We start from the raw sequence: 19,013 nt of genomic DNA on the forward strand, positions 1-19,013 counted from the left end.
GCTGTGCACTATATAAGGATGGAATAGGGTGTCATTTGGGATGCACCCTGGACGGGGGCCTGTATCGGCCCTAGGCTTCATCACGGATAAGGATCCATGTGTAAGTTCGCTAGGGTTATCATCTCGGACCCTGAGATCCGCCTCGAGGGCGGACCCCCATTTTGAGCCAATGAGCAGTCATTTTGACTCAAAAGATTCTAACAGTCTAATAAATATGGTTGTGTTTATGAAGGTTTTGGGCAACAGAATAGGAAACAAAATAGCACTTTCATTAGTTTATGTGACTGTAGGCTATCTGTTGCCGCGTGCTCATGTGTGGGGAAAAATATACATTTTTAAATGGACCTTGTCTCTTCAATTCTCTGAGTTATTTGGCAATGGTAAGGGTTTTGGAAACTCTGAATCTGCTCTTTCTGATAATATATAGAAATCATGTCTTACCTGCATGTGACTCTGTAGGATTTTAAAAAGTCACTTTTTGGCACTCCAGGAAAGAAAATAAACATGTCCTCTTTAAAACTGCTTATAACACAAACTCTGTTTGTGATAATGGAATTCTTACACCAACGTGTGTTAAATAGACGTATTTAGGAAAAGTCAAGGAGGAAGGGGCATGAAATGGCAGAGATATTTTCATTTTAAATTCATATTGAGTGAAAATGACTCACTCTGCTCTTCTAGTGTTAAAAAGCCCAGTGATATAACAAGAGCCTTTGCGTGAGTGGGGAGGGAGGGAGAAAAACACAGACTGTGTTTGGTGATGCTGGTGGTTAGTGATGGAGTGTGTGTGTGTGTGTGTGTGTGTGTCTTCCGCAGGAAGCACTGTAACCCTTTCCTCCATTGTTAACAGTTCAGGTTAATCGTAACACAATGGGTGAAATGGACGTTTGTTTTTCTTACTTGAGGCTGATTATGAGACCTGGAGTCGGGCGATGAAAGCCCTGCACTGGGCAGTATGGTGGGGGGGAGAGGGGGAGAGAGGGAGAGATAGTCTGTGAGAGAGATCTCCTCACATCCTCCCTCCCCTGGCCCTGTGTGGAGCAGCCACCTGCCCTCCCTCAGATAGCCACCCTCAGCCCTGAATACAAAGACCTTCTGGGCAGAGGTGTGTGGGGTGGCCTCTGTACAGCATGGCTAGCTCCTCTAGTAGCCTGTTAGCTGGAGACAAACAAGCTAGCAGACTACCGGCTCCAAGCAGGGACACACAGAGCTAAGAATAACCTATGAAATATCTTTAGATCAACTATGCCTGATTTAAAAGATAATGCACCCAAATACTGCTACGGTTCAAAGTGGTCAAGATTGAAGATGGTGGTGATCCCAGATATGGTAATGTGGTAATGATCAGTCGATAACACATATCTGAGTAAGTATTTGATGGATAAGAGACGGGAAAACAGTGTGTGTGTGTAGTTTGCCTTTCTGCCCGTGTGTGTGGGTGTGTAGTCAGTCCTACAGTAAAGTTAGGGCCTCAATGCTCAGATCACTGGAAACAGTTCTGTCCCAGAGTTGGCATGGATGTTCCCAGTACCACGCCAGCTCGCACAACGTCCTAATATGGCACTGCAGAGAGCAGGTCATTATGGGAGCTTGAGTCCCCAGAGATCACTAGCCCTCGTTTTGACGTTTTCCCACAGGAAAGAGAAAGGAGACGGCCATGGCTCTTTGGGCAGCAAAGCAAGAAACCTTTCCTCCAGTTTTGCCCCTTTCTAAAGTACCATCAACTGACTGCTGGGTGGAGTAGAGTTCAACTAACTGGGTGGAGTAGAGTTCAACTAACTGGGTGGAACAGAGTTCAACTAACTGGGTGGAACTCACTGGGTGGAGTAGAGTTCAACTAACTGGGTGGAGTAGAGTTCAACTAACTGGGTGGAGTAGAGTTCAACTAACTAGGTGGAGTAGAGTTCAACTAACTAGGTGGAGTAGAGTTCAACTAACTAGGTGGAGTAGAGTTCAACTAACTAGGTGGAGTAGAGTTCAACTAACTGGGTGGAACTCATTGGGTGGAGTAGAGTTCAACTAACTGGGTAGAGTAGAGTTCAACTAACTGGGTGGAACTCACTGGGTGGAACTCACTGGGTGGAATAGAGTTCAGCTAACTGGGTGGAGTAGAGTTCAACTAACTGGGTGGAGTAGAGTTCAACTAACTGGGTGGAATAGAGTTCAACTAACTGGGTGGAATAGAGTTCAACTAACTGGGCGGAATAGAGTTCAACTAACTGGGCGGAATAGAGTTCAACTAACTAGATGGAACTCACTGGGTGGCGTAGAGTTCAACTAACTAGGTGGAGTAGAGTTCAACTAACTGGGTGGAACTCGCTCGCTAGAGTAGAGTTCAACTAACTGGGTGGAGTAGAGTTCAACTAACTGGGTGGAGTAGAGTTCAACTAAGTGGGTGGAGAAGAGTTCAACTAACTGGGTGGAGTAGAGTTCAACTAACTGGGTGGAGTAGAGTTCAACTAACTGGGTGGAACTCACTGGGTGGCGTAGAGTTCAACTAACTAGGTGGAGTAGAGTTCAACTAACTGGGTGGAACTCGCTGGGTGGAGTAGAGTTCAACTAACTGGGTGGAACTCGCTCGCTGGAGTAGAGTTCAACTAAGTGGGTGGAGTAGAGTTCAACTCACTAGGTGGAGTAGAGTTCAACTAAGTGGGTGGAGTAGAGTTCAACTCACTAGGTGGAGTAGAGTTCAACTAACTGGGTGGAGTAGAGTTCAACTAACTGGGTGGAACTCACTGGATGGAGTAGAGTTCAACTAACTGGGTGGAGTAGAGTTCAACTAACTGTGTGGAACTAACTGGGTGGAGTAGAGTTCAACTAACTGGGTGGAGTAGAGTTCAACTAACTGGGTGGAGTAGAGTTCAACTAACTGGGTGGAGTAGAGTTCAACTAAGTGGGTGGAACTAACTGGGTGGAGTAGAGTTCAACTAACTGGGTGGAGTAGAGTTCAACTAACTGGGTGGAGTAGAGTTCAACTAACTGGGTGGAGTAGAGTTCAACTAACTGGGTGGAGTAGAGTTCAACTAACTGGGTGGAACTCACTGGGTGGAGTAGAGTTCAACTAAGTGGGTGGAGTAGAGTTCAACGAACTGGGTGGAGTAGAGTTCAACTAAGTGGGTGGAACTAACTGGGTGGAATAAAGTTCAACTAACTGGGTGGAGTAGAGTTCAACTAACTGGGTGGAGTAGAGTTCAACTAACTAGGTGGAGTAGAGTTCAACTAACTGGGTGGAACTCACTGGGTGGAGTAGAGTTCAACTAACTAGGTGGAGTAGAGTTCAACTAACTGGGTGGAACTCACTGGGTGGAGTAGAGTTCAACTAAGTGGGTTGAGTAGAGTTCAACTAAGTGGGTGGAACTAACTGGGTGGAATAAAGTTCAACTAACTGGGTGGAGTAGAGTTCAACTAACTGGGTGGAGTAGAGTTCAACTAACTAGGTGGAGTAGAGTTCAACTAAGTGGGTGGAGTAGAGTTCAACTAAGTGGGTGGAGTAGAGTTCAACTAAGTGGGTGGAGTAGAGTTCAACTAAGTGGGTGGAGTAGAGTTCAACTAACTGGGTGGAGTAGAGTTCAACTAACTGGGTGGAGTAGAGTTCAACTAACTAGGTGGAGTAGAGTTCAACTAACTGGGTGGAGTAGAGTTCAACTAACTGGGTGGAACTAACTGGGTGGAATAAAGTTCAACTAACTGGGTGGAGTAGAGTTTAACTAACTGGGTGGAGTGGAGTTCAACTAAGTGGGTGGAGTAGAGTTCAACTCACTAGGTGGAGTAGAGTTCAAGTAAGTGGGTGGAACTAACTGGGTGGAATAAAGTTCAACTAACTGGGTGGAGTAGAGTTCAACTAACTGGGTGGAGTAGAGTTCAACTAACTGTGTGGAACTAACTGGGTGGAATAGAGTTCAACTAACTGGGAGGAGTAGAGTTCAACTAACTGGGTGGAGAAGAGTTCAACTAACTGGGTGGAGTAGAGTTCAACTAACTGGGTGGAGTAGAGTTCAACTAACTAGGTGGAGTAGAGTTCAACTAAGTGGGTGGAACTCACTGGGTGGAGTAGAGTTCAACTAAGTGGGTGGAGTAGAGTTCAACTAACTAGGTGGAGTAGAGTTCAACTAAGTGGGTGGAACTCACTGGGTGGAGTAGAGTTCAACTAACTGGGTGGAGTAGAGTTCAACTAAGTGGGTGGAACTAACTGGGTGGAATAAAGTTCAACTAACTGGGTGGAGTAGAGTTCAACTAACTGGGTGGAGTAGAGTTCAACTAACTAGGTGGAGTAGAGTTCAACTAACTAGGTGGAGTAGAGTTCAAGTAACTAGGTGGAGTAGAGTTCAACTAACTGGGTGGAACTCACTGGGTGGCGTAGAATTCAACTAACTAGGTGGAGTAGAGTTCAACTAACTGGGTGGAACTCACTGGGTGGAGTAGAGTTCAACTAAGTGGGTGGAGTAGAGTTCAACTAACTAGGTGGAGTAGAGTTCAAACTAACTGGGTGGAGTAGAGTTCAACTAACTAGGTGGAGTAGAGTTCAAACTAACTGGGTGGAGTAGAGTTCAACTAACTAGGTGGAGTAGAGTTCAACTAAGTGGGTGGAGTAGAGTTCAACTAAGTGGGTGGAGTAGAGTTCAACTAAGTGGGTGGAGTAGAGTTCAACTAACTGGGTGGAGTAGAGTTCAACTAACTGGGTGGAGTAGAGTTCAACTAACTGGGTGGAGTAGAGTTCAACTAACTAGGTGGAGTAGAGTTCAACTAACTGGGTGGAGTAGAGTTCAACTAACTGGGTGGAACTAACTGGGTGGAATAAAGTTCAACTAACTGGGTGGAGTAGAGTTTAACTAACTGGGTGGAGTGGAGTTCAACTAAGTGGGTGGAGTAGAGTTCAACTAAGTGGGTGGAGTAGAGTTCAACTCACTAGGTGGAGTAGAGTTCAAGTAAGTGGGTGGAACTAACTGGGTGGAATAAAGTTCAACTAACTGGGTGGAGTAGAGTTCAACTAACTGTGTGGAACTAACTGGGTGGAATAGAGTTCAACTAACTGGGAGGAGTAGAGTTCAACTAACTAGGTGGAGTAGAGTTCAACTAAGTGGGTGGAACTCACTGGGTGGAGTAGAGTTCAACTAAGTGGGTGGAGTAGAGTTCAACTAACTAGGTGGAGTAGAGTTCAACTAAGTGGGTGGAACTCACTGGGTGGAGTAGAGTTCAACTAACTGGGTGGAGTAGAGTTCAACTAAGTGGGTGGAACTAACTGGGTGGAATAAAGTTCAACTAACTGGGTGGAGTAGAGTTCAACTAACTGGGTGGAGTAGAGTTCAACTAACTAGGTGGAGTAGAGTTCAAGTAACTAGGTGGAGTAGAGTTCAACTAACTGGGTGGAACTCACTGGGTGGCGTAGAATTCAACTAACTAGGTGGAGTAGAGTTCAACTAACTGGGTGGAACTCACTGGGTGGAGTAGAGTTCAACTAAGTGGGTGGAGTAGAGTTCAACTAACTAGGTGGAGTAGAGTTCAAACTAACTGGGTGGAGTAGAGTTCAACTAACTAGGTGGAGTAGAGTTCAACTAACTAGGTGGAGTAGAGTTCAAACTAACTGGGTGGAGTAGAGTTCAACTAACTAGGTGGAGTAGAGTTCAAACTAACTGGGTGGAGTAGAGTTCAACTAACTGGGTGGAACTCACTGGGTGGAGTAGAGTTCAACTAAGTGGGTGGAACTAACTGGGTGGAATAAAGTTCAACTAACTGGGTGGAGTAGAGTTCAACTAACTGGGTGGAGTAGAGTTCAACTAACTAGGTGGAGTAGAGTTCAACTAACTAGGTGGAGTAGAGTTCAACTAACTGGGTGGAACTCACTGGGTGGAGTAGAGTTCAACTAAGTGGGTGGAGTAGAGTTCAACTAACTGGGTGGAACTCACTGGGTGGAGTAGAGTTCAACTAAGTGGGTGGAGTAGAGTTCAACTAAGTGGGTGGAGTAGAGTTCAACTAAGTGGGTGGAGTAGAGTTCAACTAAGTGGGTGGAGTAGAGTTCAACTCACTAGGTGGAGTAGAGTTCAACTAAGTGGGTGGAGTAGAGTTCAACTAAGTGGGTGGAGTAGAGTTCAACTCACTGGGTGGAACTCACTGGGTGGAGTAGAGTTCAACTAACTGGGTGGAGTAGAGTTCAACTAACTGTGTGGAACTAACTGGGTGGAGTAGAGTTCAACTAAATGGGTGGAGTAGAGTTCAACTAACTGGGTGGAACTCACTGGGTGGAGTAGAGTTCAAGTAACTAGGTGGAGTAGAGTTCAAGTAACTGGGTGGAACTAACTGGGTGGAATAAAGTTAAACTAACTGGGTGGAGTAGAGTTTAACTAAGTGGGTGGAGTAGAGTTCAACTAAGTGGGTGGAGTAGAGTTCAACTAAGTGGGTGGAGTAGAGTTCAACTCACTAGGTGGAGTAGAGTTCAACTAAGTGGGTGGAACTAACTGGGTGGAATAAAGTTCAACTAACTGGGTGGAGTAGAGTTCAAGTAACTGGGTGGAACTCGCTCGCTGGAGTAGAGTTCAACTAAGTGGGTGGAGTAGAGTTCAACTAAGTGGGTGGAGTAGAGTTCAACTAAGTGGGTGGAGTAGAGTTCAACTAACTGGGTGGAGTAGAGTTCAACTAACTGGGTGGAGTAGAGTTCAACTAACTGGGTGGAGTAGAGTTCAACTAACTAGGTGGAGTAGAGTTCAACTAACTGGGTGGAACTCACTGGGTGGAGTAGAGTTCAACTAAGTGGGTGGAACTAACTGGGTGGAATAAAGTTCAACTAACTGGGTGGAGTAGAGTTCAACTAACTAGGTGGAGTAGAGTTCAACTAACTGGGTGGAACTCACTGGGTGGAGTAGAGTTCAACTAACTAGGTGGAGTAGAGTTCAACTAACTGGGTGGAACTCACTGGGTGGAGTAGAGTTCAACTAAGTGGGTGGAACTAACTGGGTGGAATAAAGTTCAACTAACTGGGTGGAGTAGAGTTCAACTAAGTGGGTGGAGTAGAGTTCAACTAAGTGGGTGGAGTAGAGTTCAACTAAGTGGGTGGAGTAGAGTTCAACTAAGTGGGTGGAGTAGAGTTCAACTAAGTGGGTGGAGTAGAGTTCAACTAAGTGGGTGGAGTAGAGTTCAACTCACTGGGTGGTACTCACTGGGTGGAGTAGAGTTCAACTAACTGGGTGGAGTAGAGTTCAACTAACTGGGTGGAGTAGAGTTCAACTAACTGGGTGGAGTAGAGTTCAACTCACTAGGTGGAGTAGAGTTCAACTAACTGGGGGGAGTAGAGTTCAACTAACTGGGTGGAGTAGAGTTCAACTCACTAGGTGGAGTAGAGTTCAACTAAGTGGGTGGAACTCACTGGGTGGAGTAGAGTTCAACTAACTGGGTGGAGTAGAGTTCAACTAACTGGGTGGAGTAGAGTTCAACTAACTGGGTGGAGTAGAGTTCAACTAACTGGGAGGAGTAGAGTTCAACTAACTGGGTGGAACTCACTGGGTGGAGTAGAGTTCAACTAAGTGGGTGGAGTAGAGTTCAACTAACTGGGTGGAACTAACTGGGTGGAGTAGAGTTCAACTAACTGGGTGGAACTCACTGGGTGGAGTAGAGTTCAACTAAGTGGGTGGAGTAGAGTTCAACTAACTGGGTGGAACTAACTGGGTGGAATAAAGTTCAACTAACTGGGTGGAACTAACTGGGTGGAATAAAGTTCAACTAACTGGGTGGAGTAGAGTTCAACTAACTGGGTGGAGTAGAGTTCAACTAACTGGGTGGAATAGAGTTCAACTAACTAGGTGGAACTCACTGGGTGGAGTAGAGTTCAACTAACTAGGTGGAGTAGAGTTCAACTAACTGGGTGGAACTCACTGGGTGGAGTAGAGTTCAACTAACTGGGTGGAGTAGAGTTCAACTAACTGGGTGGAGTAGAGTTCAACTAACTGGGTGGAGTAGAGTTCAACTAACTGGGTGGAACTAACTGGGTGGAATAAAGTTCAACTAACTGGGTGGAGTAGAGTTCAACTAACTGGGTGGAACTAACTGGGTGGAGTAGAGTTCAACTAACTGGGTGGAGTAGAGTTCAACTAACTGGGTGGAGTAGAGTTCAACTAACTGGGTGGAATAGAGTTCAACTAACTGGGTGGAATAGAGTTCAACTAACTGGGTGGAATAGAGTTTGACTAACTGACACCTGGATGGAACTACTGTAAAATATAGAACTCATATCTGCCTCAAAAGAAGGACACTTGAATTGTCTTTGAAATACACAACAATATTAGTGAACCCATGTGGGGTAAAACTGAAAGCAGGGTCAATGGTTTTTATTTTTATTTTACCTTTATTTAACTAGGCAAGTCAGTTAAGAACAAATTCTTATTTTCAATGACAGCCTAGGAACAGTGGGTTAACTGCCTTGTTCAGGGGCAGAACGACAGATTTTTACCTTGTCAGCTCGGGGAAAAAATAACAGCCTCTTTGAAAGTACAGTATTAGTAAAACCAATCAACATTTGATAAGGCTTCCAAGAGTGAGAGAATTGAGATGCCTGACCGAACACATCTACTGTACATGAACCTATTCCTTTACACATAATTTGCACATCAAACACACTGGCATACAAACCACCCAGACACACAAATCCATCCCCAAAGGGCAGAAGCGTCAGGCGGAGAGTCATGTGAACTTAATAAAAAACGGTGAACAACGTGTGACGACTCTGGCAAAAACTCTGTTATTACCAGAAGGCAATATCACTAACAATCCAAAAACAGCATATAGCCAATAGAGAGAAACAGATTGGCATCTATTGTTTCAATTCTAGGCCTGGACTTATTTAGTCAACTGGTTTGGTCTATAGGCTTTTGGTCGACTGATATTTCTTTGGATGAGCAATAAAGCATTGTAGTTAAAATATTTAATAAGAAAGTGATCCTTAAATAATTAGCAAAACATTCAATAAACCGCTCCATGTCCGGAAAGTGACTGTTTCTAGTCTTTGCTTTAATAAAGGCTTTTCAATGTTTTTTAAACGTTAGACTCTGGTATGCTTATAATTTATTTAGTGTTTAAACTGTTCCAAACAGTCAGAAAAGGTTTGTTGTAATCTAACAGCATCTGTTTGGAAACATAATACGCAGACAAAGCTTCTTCCTTACCTTCTTTTTCTTCATCTCCAGTATTTAACAACTAGTCACATTTATTCCACACATCTGACTTCCCCTTTACTTCCTGAGAAACCAGTACACATTCCCCCATCTCCAGTTTGTCATGTCCTCTGCATCCATTTTGCTGTTACGGTGTTCAGAGTTTGTTATAACCCATTTATTGATGTGATTATGATATGCTATAGGTCAGGCCCTGTCGTTAACGTGCATGAGATGCATACGTGTCACGTGCACGTTGAGGGAAAAGGGACTGTTTTAATCCAAACAATTAAAACTGAACTTCAGTAAGAAATGGCTATAATTTGTATTTATTTATTTATATATTTTACCCTTATTTTACCAGGTAGGCTGACTGAGAACACATTCTCATTTACAGCAACGACCTGGGGAATAGTTACAGGAGAGAGGATAGATGAGCCAATTGTAGACTGGGGATGATTAGGTGACCATGATGGTATGAGGACCAGATTGGGAATTTAGTCAGGACACTAGGGTTAACACCCCTACTCTTATGATAAGTACCATGGGATCTTTAGTGACCACAGAGAATCAGGACACTAGGGTTAACACCCCTACTCTTATGATAAGTACCATGGGATCTTTAGTGACCACAGAGAATCAGGACACCAGGGTTAACACCCCTACTCTTATGATAAGTACCATGGGATCTTTAGTGTCCACAGAGAGTCAGGACACCAGGGTTAACAACCCTACTCTTATGATAAGTACCATGGGATCTTTAGTGTCCACATAGAGTCAGGACACCAGGGTTAACAACCCTACTCTTATGATAAGTACCATGGGATCTTGAGTGACCACAGAAAGTCAGGACACCAGGGTTAACAACCCTACTCTTATGATAAGTACCATAGGATATTTAGTGACCACAGAAAGTCAGGACATCCGTTTAACATCCCATCTGAAAGACAGCACCCTACACAGGACAATGTCCCCAATCACTGCCCTGGGGCATTGGGATATTTTTTTAGACCAAAGGAAAGAGTGCGTCTTACTGGCCCTCCAACACAACTTCCAGCAGCATCTGGTCTCCCATCCAGGGACCAACCCTGCTTAGCTTCAGAGGCAAGCCAGCAGTGGGTTGCAGGGTGGTATACTACTGGCAGGGTGGTATACTGTTGGCAGGGTGGTATACTACTGGCATGGTGGTATACTACTGGCAGGGTGGTAGACTACTGGCAGGGTGGTAGACTGTTGGCAGGGTGGTATGCTATTGGCAGGGTGATATACTACTGGCAGGGTGGTAGACTACTGGCAGGGTGGTAGACTGCTGGCAGGGTGATATACTACTTGCAGGGTGGTATACTACTGGCAGGGTGGTATACTACTGGCAGGGTGGTATACTGCTGGCAGGGTGGTATACTGCTGGCAGGGTGGTATACTGCTGGCAGGGTGGTATACTGCTGGCAGGGTGGTATACTACTGGCAGGGTGATATGCTGCTGGCAGGGTGATATTCTGCTGGCAGGGTGGTATTCTGCTGGCAGGGTGGTATACTACTGGCAGGGTGGTATACTACTGGCAGGGTGATATGCTGCTGGCAGGGTGGTATAATACTGGCAGGGTGGTATACTGCTGGCAGGGTGGTATACTGCTGGCAGGGTGATATACTACTGGCAGGGTGGTATGCTGCTGGCAGGGTGGTATACTGATGGCAGGGTGGTATACTGATGGCAGGGTGATATACTACTGGCAGGGTGGTATGCTGCTGGCAGGGTGGTATGCTGCTGGCAGGGTGGTATGCTGCTGGCATTATGTTGCAGCTTCAGCAACACGGACAGCGCGATTCACACTGTTGATGCTCTGTGGTGGTCGCTGCAGCATGGAGGACAGAGAGACAACGGATACTAGTCCCCCAGTCACTCACTGACATTTTTTTTAAACACAGTCTGAGCTCGGCACGTTTTAAAATTTCAACCAATCAATTGGTCGAAATAACAGATGACTCTCGGTCTACCAAGATTTATTTTTAGTCGGGGGCAGCCCTATTCAATACACACTCAGTGGTAAATGAAGAAAATAACTATTTCTATTGTGTATTCTCTGTCTTCAATTAAACATTGACAAAATGGAGGAAGACTGAATGTATTGCACTGTGCCCTTTGACAGCATTGCCGTGAAGACGTACGTCTCCAAAAGCATTTACACTTTAGACAGTTTGACAACAGTTTGTGATTTGAATACGAAAAGTGACAATTCAATCAAATATATACAGTAAGTAAAACATGCATAAAAGACTACGTACAGCTTTGAAATATTTTTTTATAAATACATTTTAATAGTCACACCGTAACTCCTCAAAGACTAAATCAATTCAGATAGGACTGCTGTACAGGCAACTCTGAAAACCCCTCGATGGAGCCTGTACCCAGAACACTGGATTCATTGCAGAGGCAGCCTCAATGTCTGGCCATACCTTCATCACTGCAAAATTCCTAACATGAAAACATCCATAAAAGAAAGTAATCAACCTGAATCACACTTTCTTTTTCTTGCCATCTCTTATTCAGTCTCTTTCTTCTTCAAATATACAAAATCCAATAAATATTCAACTTTGGTCCACTAGGAAAATAAAGCCCCTGTGTCCGTTGTATATTTGCTCCCAAATGTCAGAGTACTAAAGAGAGAAAAGTGACAAGAAGCCAAAACTTGTGAAAAAGTCTAATAAATATCCAGTAACATTAGTTTAAAAACACTGGTCTGAACCAGCCTGTTTTATACTGTAGTGTTGTGGCCCCGGCTAGAAAAGTGAAATGTCTTGTAGCATCTGGGTCTGGACATACAGTGGTACTGTTGGTACTGTTTAACGTCCCACATTACCTTGTGTGTGTGTGTGTGTGTGTGTGTGTGTGTGTGTGTGTGTGTGTGTGTGTGTGTGTGTGTGTGTGTGTGTGTGTGTGTGTGTGTGTGTGTCACAGTATTACTGTGGCCATAATGTTTATCTTAGGGCTCTCTCTCACTCCACAGCTGCTATTCTGCTCTTTCTCCCTCTCTTTATCCCCCTGGCTTTCTGTGATGTAATGAGCAGGAGGAGAAAGGTAGGGGGGCAGACAGACGGACAAGACGTTTACCACACCCAGCCAGAGGCAGAATGTTCCTCAGCTAACAGCAGCTCACAGCATTCTCAGTACTCACCATCAACATTCACTTTCATTAACGTTAAGACAGATGTGAGGTTGATTTAATGATTCCCAACCCTCCCTCTGTGCTCCACAACATAAGAGCCCCATCGGTATAGCAGCAGACACTCCTAGACTAGAACAGATCACATATGTGGGGCAAATCTTTGGAGATGATCAACTATTCTGGAGCTTAATCACTTCTCTATAACCTTCTGCTTTGACACAACGACCACATTCTCCTCATAAGTGAAGTGCAATGTAGTTTGGTTACAGAGCCAGACAGGCTCTGATGAGGAAGTTTGTCTAAACAAGAGTCATCCAGTCAATGATTACGCTGATCCCTCAGTAGTTACTAGTTCAACTGAGACTACTAATTAAAGCCCGACCAATGTTTTTTCGGGGATCCGATACGATTCAGATTTTTGGGGGGACAAAACGTACTGATATATCTGCCGATATACTCTTATCCACATAAATTGCCGTTAAAGAAATACACTTCAAATGTTGATTTCTTACACTGTGAAATGAATAACACTTCATGGGAACAGCCGCAATCATTCAGGAAAGCATGAGATTCTTTTTTTTCACCCTATTCATTGAACATCGTTTATCGGTGGAATAGCCAATATTATCGGTCAGGCTTTACTAATAATCCTGGTGTTTGAGCACCTAAACAAAGTCCTCTCTTTCTCTGCCTCAGAACAACCCAGATGTAAATAAATGATGTAGACCTACAAGATTCTCTTCAGAGTTTGAGGTTGTTGCACCCCTCAGCGCACAATGTTGTAAATAATCTGTTTCTGTAAAAACCACAAGGGCAAACATGTAAATAAGTTGTTATTGACAGCTCCACTCAGCTAGGCATAAGAAAGCAGCAATCAAGTGTTTCTCCGTTGTTTTAAAGGCCCAATGCAGCTATTTTTATATTCGCATCAAATCATTTCTGAGTAACAATTAAGTACCTTAATGTATTAGTAGTAGATTATAAATGCTGCAGGCTGCCTGGGGCTCAACCCTGCTAGGTTCTCCTTGTAACCCCGCTCCTCCGCTCACTCTACTGGCATCCTGGTGCTTGCCTACGGAGGAGCAAGGGGAACTGCCCCTCCCTAACGTCAGGCTATGTTCCATCCCTACATCCCAACCTGAGCACTCCATTCTGCCACCTCTGGTCTCTTGGCTCTCCCACCCCTACGGGAGGGACGTTCCCACTCAACTCAGTCAAAGCTCTTCTCTGTCCTGGCACCCCAATGGTGGAACAAGCTTCCCCCTGAAGTCAGGACAGCCCATCTTTCTGAAACCCTACCTCTTTGAAAAGCATCTTAAATAACTCTCACAGTGTTTTACTGGCACTGACTTTGCTGATAGATACTTTGTTGAGGGAAACATGTACTTGATACGACTGTGATGTGTTGTTGTCTCACCTAGCTGTCTTAAGATGAATCCGCTAATTGTAATTTGCTCTAGATAAGTGCGCCTGCTAAATTACTAAAATGGAAATGGAACAGGAAAAACTTCATTTTGACTGCATTGGACCTTTAAGTAACGCGAGTCCTTTTTTGCATTCTATACATTGTAGCACAAATACAAATAGTTTCACAAATTGCTAGGAAGATACAGAGTCCCAGCAAAAAACCCTCCCCTAAAACAACATGTGTTCTTCTTACAGTTTGTGTTTTTGGCAAGTACTGTCAGAAGGGAGGTCTTCAGTCACCTCAACTCTCACCCGCTGAAACAACGTAGCCATAACGCCGTCATCTATATCAGGAGTCAAAGGTTAGGGTAACTCCACATCCCACCTCTCCCACCTCTCTCATGGCTGGGGCTGAGCCTTGGCTGTACTTCCCAAGCGGGTCTCACAGCTCTCAGGCCCTGGAGACGATCCCGTCAGTGGCAGCAGTGGCCAGGGACGCAACCCTCCAACAAACCTTCAACTGTCGAGAAACAGCAGCATCTGCAGCGACACAACTCCCTGTGAAGCCTGTTCCCTTTAGCTCAGCATCAGTATGGGACATGCTTAGTGCTATAACAACACGATACTCTGACTCAACCGCCACAAGGCTCTCTGGGAGATCCTAGACATGGCATGTGGAGCGTGTGCAGATGGGCCCCTGTCCGTACCCTGGTGAGGGGCTGAAGGACTTCTTACTGTCCACGCGCTGCACACAGAACAAACAGAGGCGTTTTAAACCCTTCCTGAAGGCACTGTTGGACAGACTATAGATCAGACAGTTAAAGAAGCTGTTGCTGATAGCCAGCCAGGTGGTGATGAACGAGGCGGCAGGGTGACTGTAGATGTCAGCGCTCTCCAGCAGGAAATACAGAATATAGGGAAGCCAGAGGAGGTAGAAGACGCTGGTGATGCGGAACAGCACCATGGCGTAGCGTTTGTCCGTGCACGCCGGCGCATGCTGCGGCTGGCCATCCTGTCCCAGAGAGCCTTCCTGTGGGCCGAAGCGGGCGCGGCGCTCGCTGATCTCCCTCGTATGCTGCCGGCAGATCCGGAAGATGTTGACATAGGTGAAGCAGACCGTCATGGCGGCTGGCGCGTAGAGCAGCGCAACAATGAACGATGTGAAGAGCGGCCTCGTCTCCCACTCCACCGCGCACCACTCCACCACGTCGCCGTGGTAGCCGGGTTTCCCCCAGCCGAAGAAGGAGGGCAAGAAGACAAGGGCGGAGTAGACCCAGATGAGGAGGATGCACGCGCGGATCCGGCACGGCGTTGCCAAGGTAGCGTACGACAGAGGCCGTGTTATCGCCATGTAGCGGTCCACACTAACACACGCCAGCGACGCCATGGAAACGCTCTTCAACACGGAAACCATGTAACCAAACACCTTACAGGTCAGCTCCTCGTCCAGGCCTTTCAGGTGGTGGAGGAGGGACAGGGAGGGGATGAGGCAGCTGACACCCACCAACAGGTCTGCATAGGCCATGGTCTGGATGAAGGCACTGGTTGTGTGGTGCTGGAGAAGAGGAGCACAGTGGAACACAAAGATCACCACCAGGTTGCCAGAGATGATGAGGACGGTAAGCAGCAGGATGATGGCTACCTCCAGTAGACAGGTGTTTAAGATCTGGCTGTAGCCCACGTCCAGGAGGCAGAAAGGAGGGCCGCTCAGGTTGAGGAGCTCAAGCTCCAGCAGGTCCAGGGAAGAGTTCATCATCTTGCAGCCAGAGAGCCTTCTGAAAGCTCCTGGTCTGAAACCAGATCAACCGGCAGAGGGCAGGAGGCTCCAGAAAGATCCTCGTCTGGTCTGATCCTAGACGCAGAGACAGGGGGCTTGGCTGGGGCTGGTAGTCCTGGTCCTAGTCCTAGCTCAGCAGCAGATCAGGCTGGTGGCCGAGAGAGAGGAGCCGTGTACCCTCTGCCATATCAGCAGCAACGTGAAGACTAGCCCTCGTCCACGACCAGGATCTGGGAGTCCCCCAGGGCATCCCTCACTGTGCAGACACAGACGGTTCAATCATACAGACGGAGGACAAATACTATGACTATCCTTCTACTCCTCTGGTTCTCTCCTTAGAAAAGACATAGACAACAAAATATAGAAAACTGTCAACAAGTTTGATCGTCTTGGCTTACAGGAATTCCTGTATGTCTCCAAAAAATGCAGTCACAAATTCTCAAATATTCCAGGTGATATAGAGTTCGATGTTTCCAGAGACTTTGTGTCCTCTCCAAACACAGAAAGAGCAGGCGGATCGCGTCTAAAGAGCAGAATTTCTTCCCAGCAACTTCAGCAGAAATGATCCTCCACGAATGTCTTAGGCAGTCCCGGTCTCCCTCACGCAGGGAAAGGTGAGAATAAATGTAAATGAATGAAGATGAAGGCGCAGCCTCAAGGAGGTGATTGGCATTTCAAACAGAGTCTGGGTCTACTCAGAAAGGCAGCAGCGTGTGGAGTGGAAATGAGAGAGCAGGAGGAGCAGGCATACCGATGCAGCGACCCCAACCTCTCTCTCTGTCCCTTTCCCTTGCTCTCTCCCTCTTCTGTGGAGCGGATTCAGTCTTGTTTCTCTCACGCTCTGCTCTCTCTAACTACCTCTCTCTCCCTGCAGCAGGCAGGGCAGAGACACTCCTCCCCCTGTTCTGGCTCCAGCCAGTAAGCAGCTGTGGGTACACAAGTCTCACTCGTTCATCCCATGACTGACTGACTGGCTGGCTGCACACAGCATACCCCTGCCGCCATTATCTAACTCCCACACACACCACCTCTCTCTCTCATATACACACACTGTCTTATCTAGAAACACCTGGTGCATTATGGTCATACCATCCTCATGTTAAAAAGGCCCTTTCTCCCCATCTCTCTTGTTGTTAGATACCTTTAGGATGTATATAACCACATTTGGATTCCAGCGGTTTTGCTAGCATATGTTTCTGTCTGCAGCCATATAGGTTTTAATATTGGGTTATTTGTGCACTCCTGTAATACAAACAATGTCCTCACTCTCCCAAATACCATGGTTGGAGTTTCACTTCCATTTTTATGAAGTTAATCAGGAAGTTAACCGAAATGCCAATCCCAATTGTTCCTCATTGTTTGACTGACACACACGTAGTACCTCGCTAGTCCTAGGCGAACTCTCTCAGATTCACACATTTTCACATAGTTGAAATGACATCAGTGGATGTTATCTGTGCCTTGGGTCCTTGGTCTCACCCAGTTGATGCTAAATCAAATAAATACTATATGTACTGTGTATTGTTATAGTAATTGTCTTAGCAGCCAGGACAGGGCTTTCCCATCAAACTGTATTGTGGGAGATCTTGACTTTATATGAGCAGGGCATTGAGAGTACACTATTTTAGCATATCTGTGTTTTCAAACTTTATTGTCCATCTTGTGAAGGAATTTTGCATTTTTCTTAAACTTTAACCGCAAACACCACAGAAACACTCAAAGACACGTTTGCAGTCATTGAATGTGCTCCCAGTAAAAGCCTGTGTGGCCGTGGGCGCTGGCCAACATTAGCAGGTCAGCCTGAACTAGCACCTCCCATTAACATGCAGCATATCAATAAAACAATACCAAATTGACATTTAAGACCATACTTCCAGAGTTTACAACATGTTTAAGATTGGCTTATGTGATTTGTATTAATATGAATATAGCTAGTGTCCCTCAGGGGACTCACTATGTGAGATGAGTGTGTTTACATGCACTTCTTTCCTCAAGGCCCTTCATTGAAGAGTGTGTGTGTGTGTGTGTGTGTGTCATCTCTCATACACCTGCTTCTCATTAGGCTGCATCACCAGATGCTTTTCCTTCATTTAGCTTCTGCTCTGAGGACCACGGCGTGTCTTCTGCTCTGAGGACCACGGCGTGTCTTCTGCTCTGAGGACCACGGCGTGTCTTCTGCTCTGAGGACCACGGCGTGTCTTCTGCTCTGAGGACCACGGCGTGTCTTCTGCTCTGAGGACCACGGCGTGTCTTCTGCTCTGAGGACCACAGCATGTCTTCTGCTCTGAACTGAAGACGCTCATCACAACACAGTCCAGTCATGCCTCCCACAGATGTAGGCCAAGGACGGCCGAAACCGTCACAATTAAAAACGTCAAGTTTTGAATTGCGAGTTGTGCATTTTCCTTTCTTAAGCTCATTTATTTTTTGGTTGCACCTTTTCTCAAGTTGGTTGACAACCCTTCCTCACGTAAAAACAATGAATAATGAAGATGAAAGAGTTGTCATTGGTCAGACTGACGGAGCATGACTTAGATGTTGCCTACTGGTCTGTCCCACAATGACTGACTGCATTGTCTTTGAGTTTCTTCCCAGACGCATCACTGTCTGTCTCTCCGCCGTCCGTCCATCTCTACCGCAGTGTGTCTGTCACGGTCCGGATGTCTTTGTTAGTTCTGCAGTGTCTCATCAGGCCTCGTGGCAGAGAGATGGATGTAGCGTGATGAAGCTCAAAGATGCACCGCCAGAGTCGGACATGCACCTCTCCCCTCTGCACACACCAGAGGCTAAGTATAGAGGCTATATTTATAATATACAAGACAACACTGGGCTCATCCATTATGAATGAATGAATGAATGAATGAATGAGAGAGAGATTATCCTCCACGACATGATCAACTGGCTTTGTATGATAATACATCTAACATACAACAGACCAAGGAAAGCAAGTTCCACAATCCTCCAGGTAGAAAGCCTCTTCTCGGAAGAATTAGAAGATTGACTCTGACAGAATGATGCTTCAGGATAGTGACAGGCTTCCGGTCTTAACGTTCTGTAGTGTGGTGGGTCTGGGGCAAACACACACACACACACAGACACTTTTTTTTAAAGGGTGTGTCCTGTGGGCCTGGAGCAAACACAAACACAGACAAAACACAGACAGACAGACCGACAGGAGAGTCTGAGAGAACAGGCAGGTCATTGTGGGAGCGTTTGTTTTCCCTAACAGCGTGGGGTGAGGTGACGTGCGTGGGGCCAGGGCCTCAGCAGCGGCACTGTGTCTGACCTCTATGGTGTCTGACCTCTCTGGTCTCTGTTTATGGACAGAAGGACTGGGAAACATCTGGAGGCAGTATGGATATATGGGCTGTGTGTGGTAGTGGGGTGAATGGGTGCTTGCGTAGCCAACTGCCATCCAACCAGCACACGGCCACAGGCTTTGTAACGAGAGAGAGCACACACTAGTAGAACCCCCCTCCCAGTCCACCGTAACCAAATAACACAGACAAGCATGTGGACAGCACCAGA

The 19,013-nt window shown here is 46.0% G+C and overlaps 2 protein-coding genes across 4 annotated transcripts in view; both read right to left on the bottom strand.

Annotated features, from left to right (window-relative positions):
* LOC109893632 (rab GTPase-activating protein 1-like) overlaps positions 1-19,013 on the bottom strand; it is a 154,160-nt gene that overhangs the window by 65,950 nt on the left and 69,197 nt on the right. The gene's annotated exons all lie outside the window — the stretch shown is intronic.
* Positions 10,157-19,013, bottom strand: part of LOC109892350 (probable G-protein coupled receptor 21) — an 11,476-nt gene continuing 2,619 nt past the window's right edge. Inside the window, exon 1 of the mRNA XM_020484835.2 lies at positions 10,157-19,013. This exon is cut by the window's right edge and continues 2,619 nt beyond it. Coding sequence (XP_020340424.1) covers positions 14,370-15,464 — 1,095 coding nt within the window. The 5' untranslated portion in view covers positions 15,465-19,013 and the 3' untranslated portion in view covers positions 10,157-14,369.

The sequence above is a fragment of the Oncorhynchus kisutch genome, linkage group LG6, assembly GCF_002021735.2.
Source record: "Oncorhynchus kisutch isolate 150728-3 linkage group LG6, Okis_V2, whole genome shotgun sequence".
Taxonomy (NCBI): domain Eukaryota; kingdom Metazoa; phylum Chordata; class Actinopteri; order Salmoniformes; family Salmonidae; genus Oncorhynchus; species Oncorhynchus kisutch.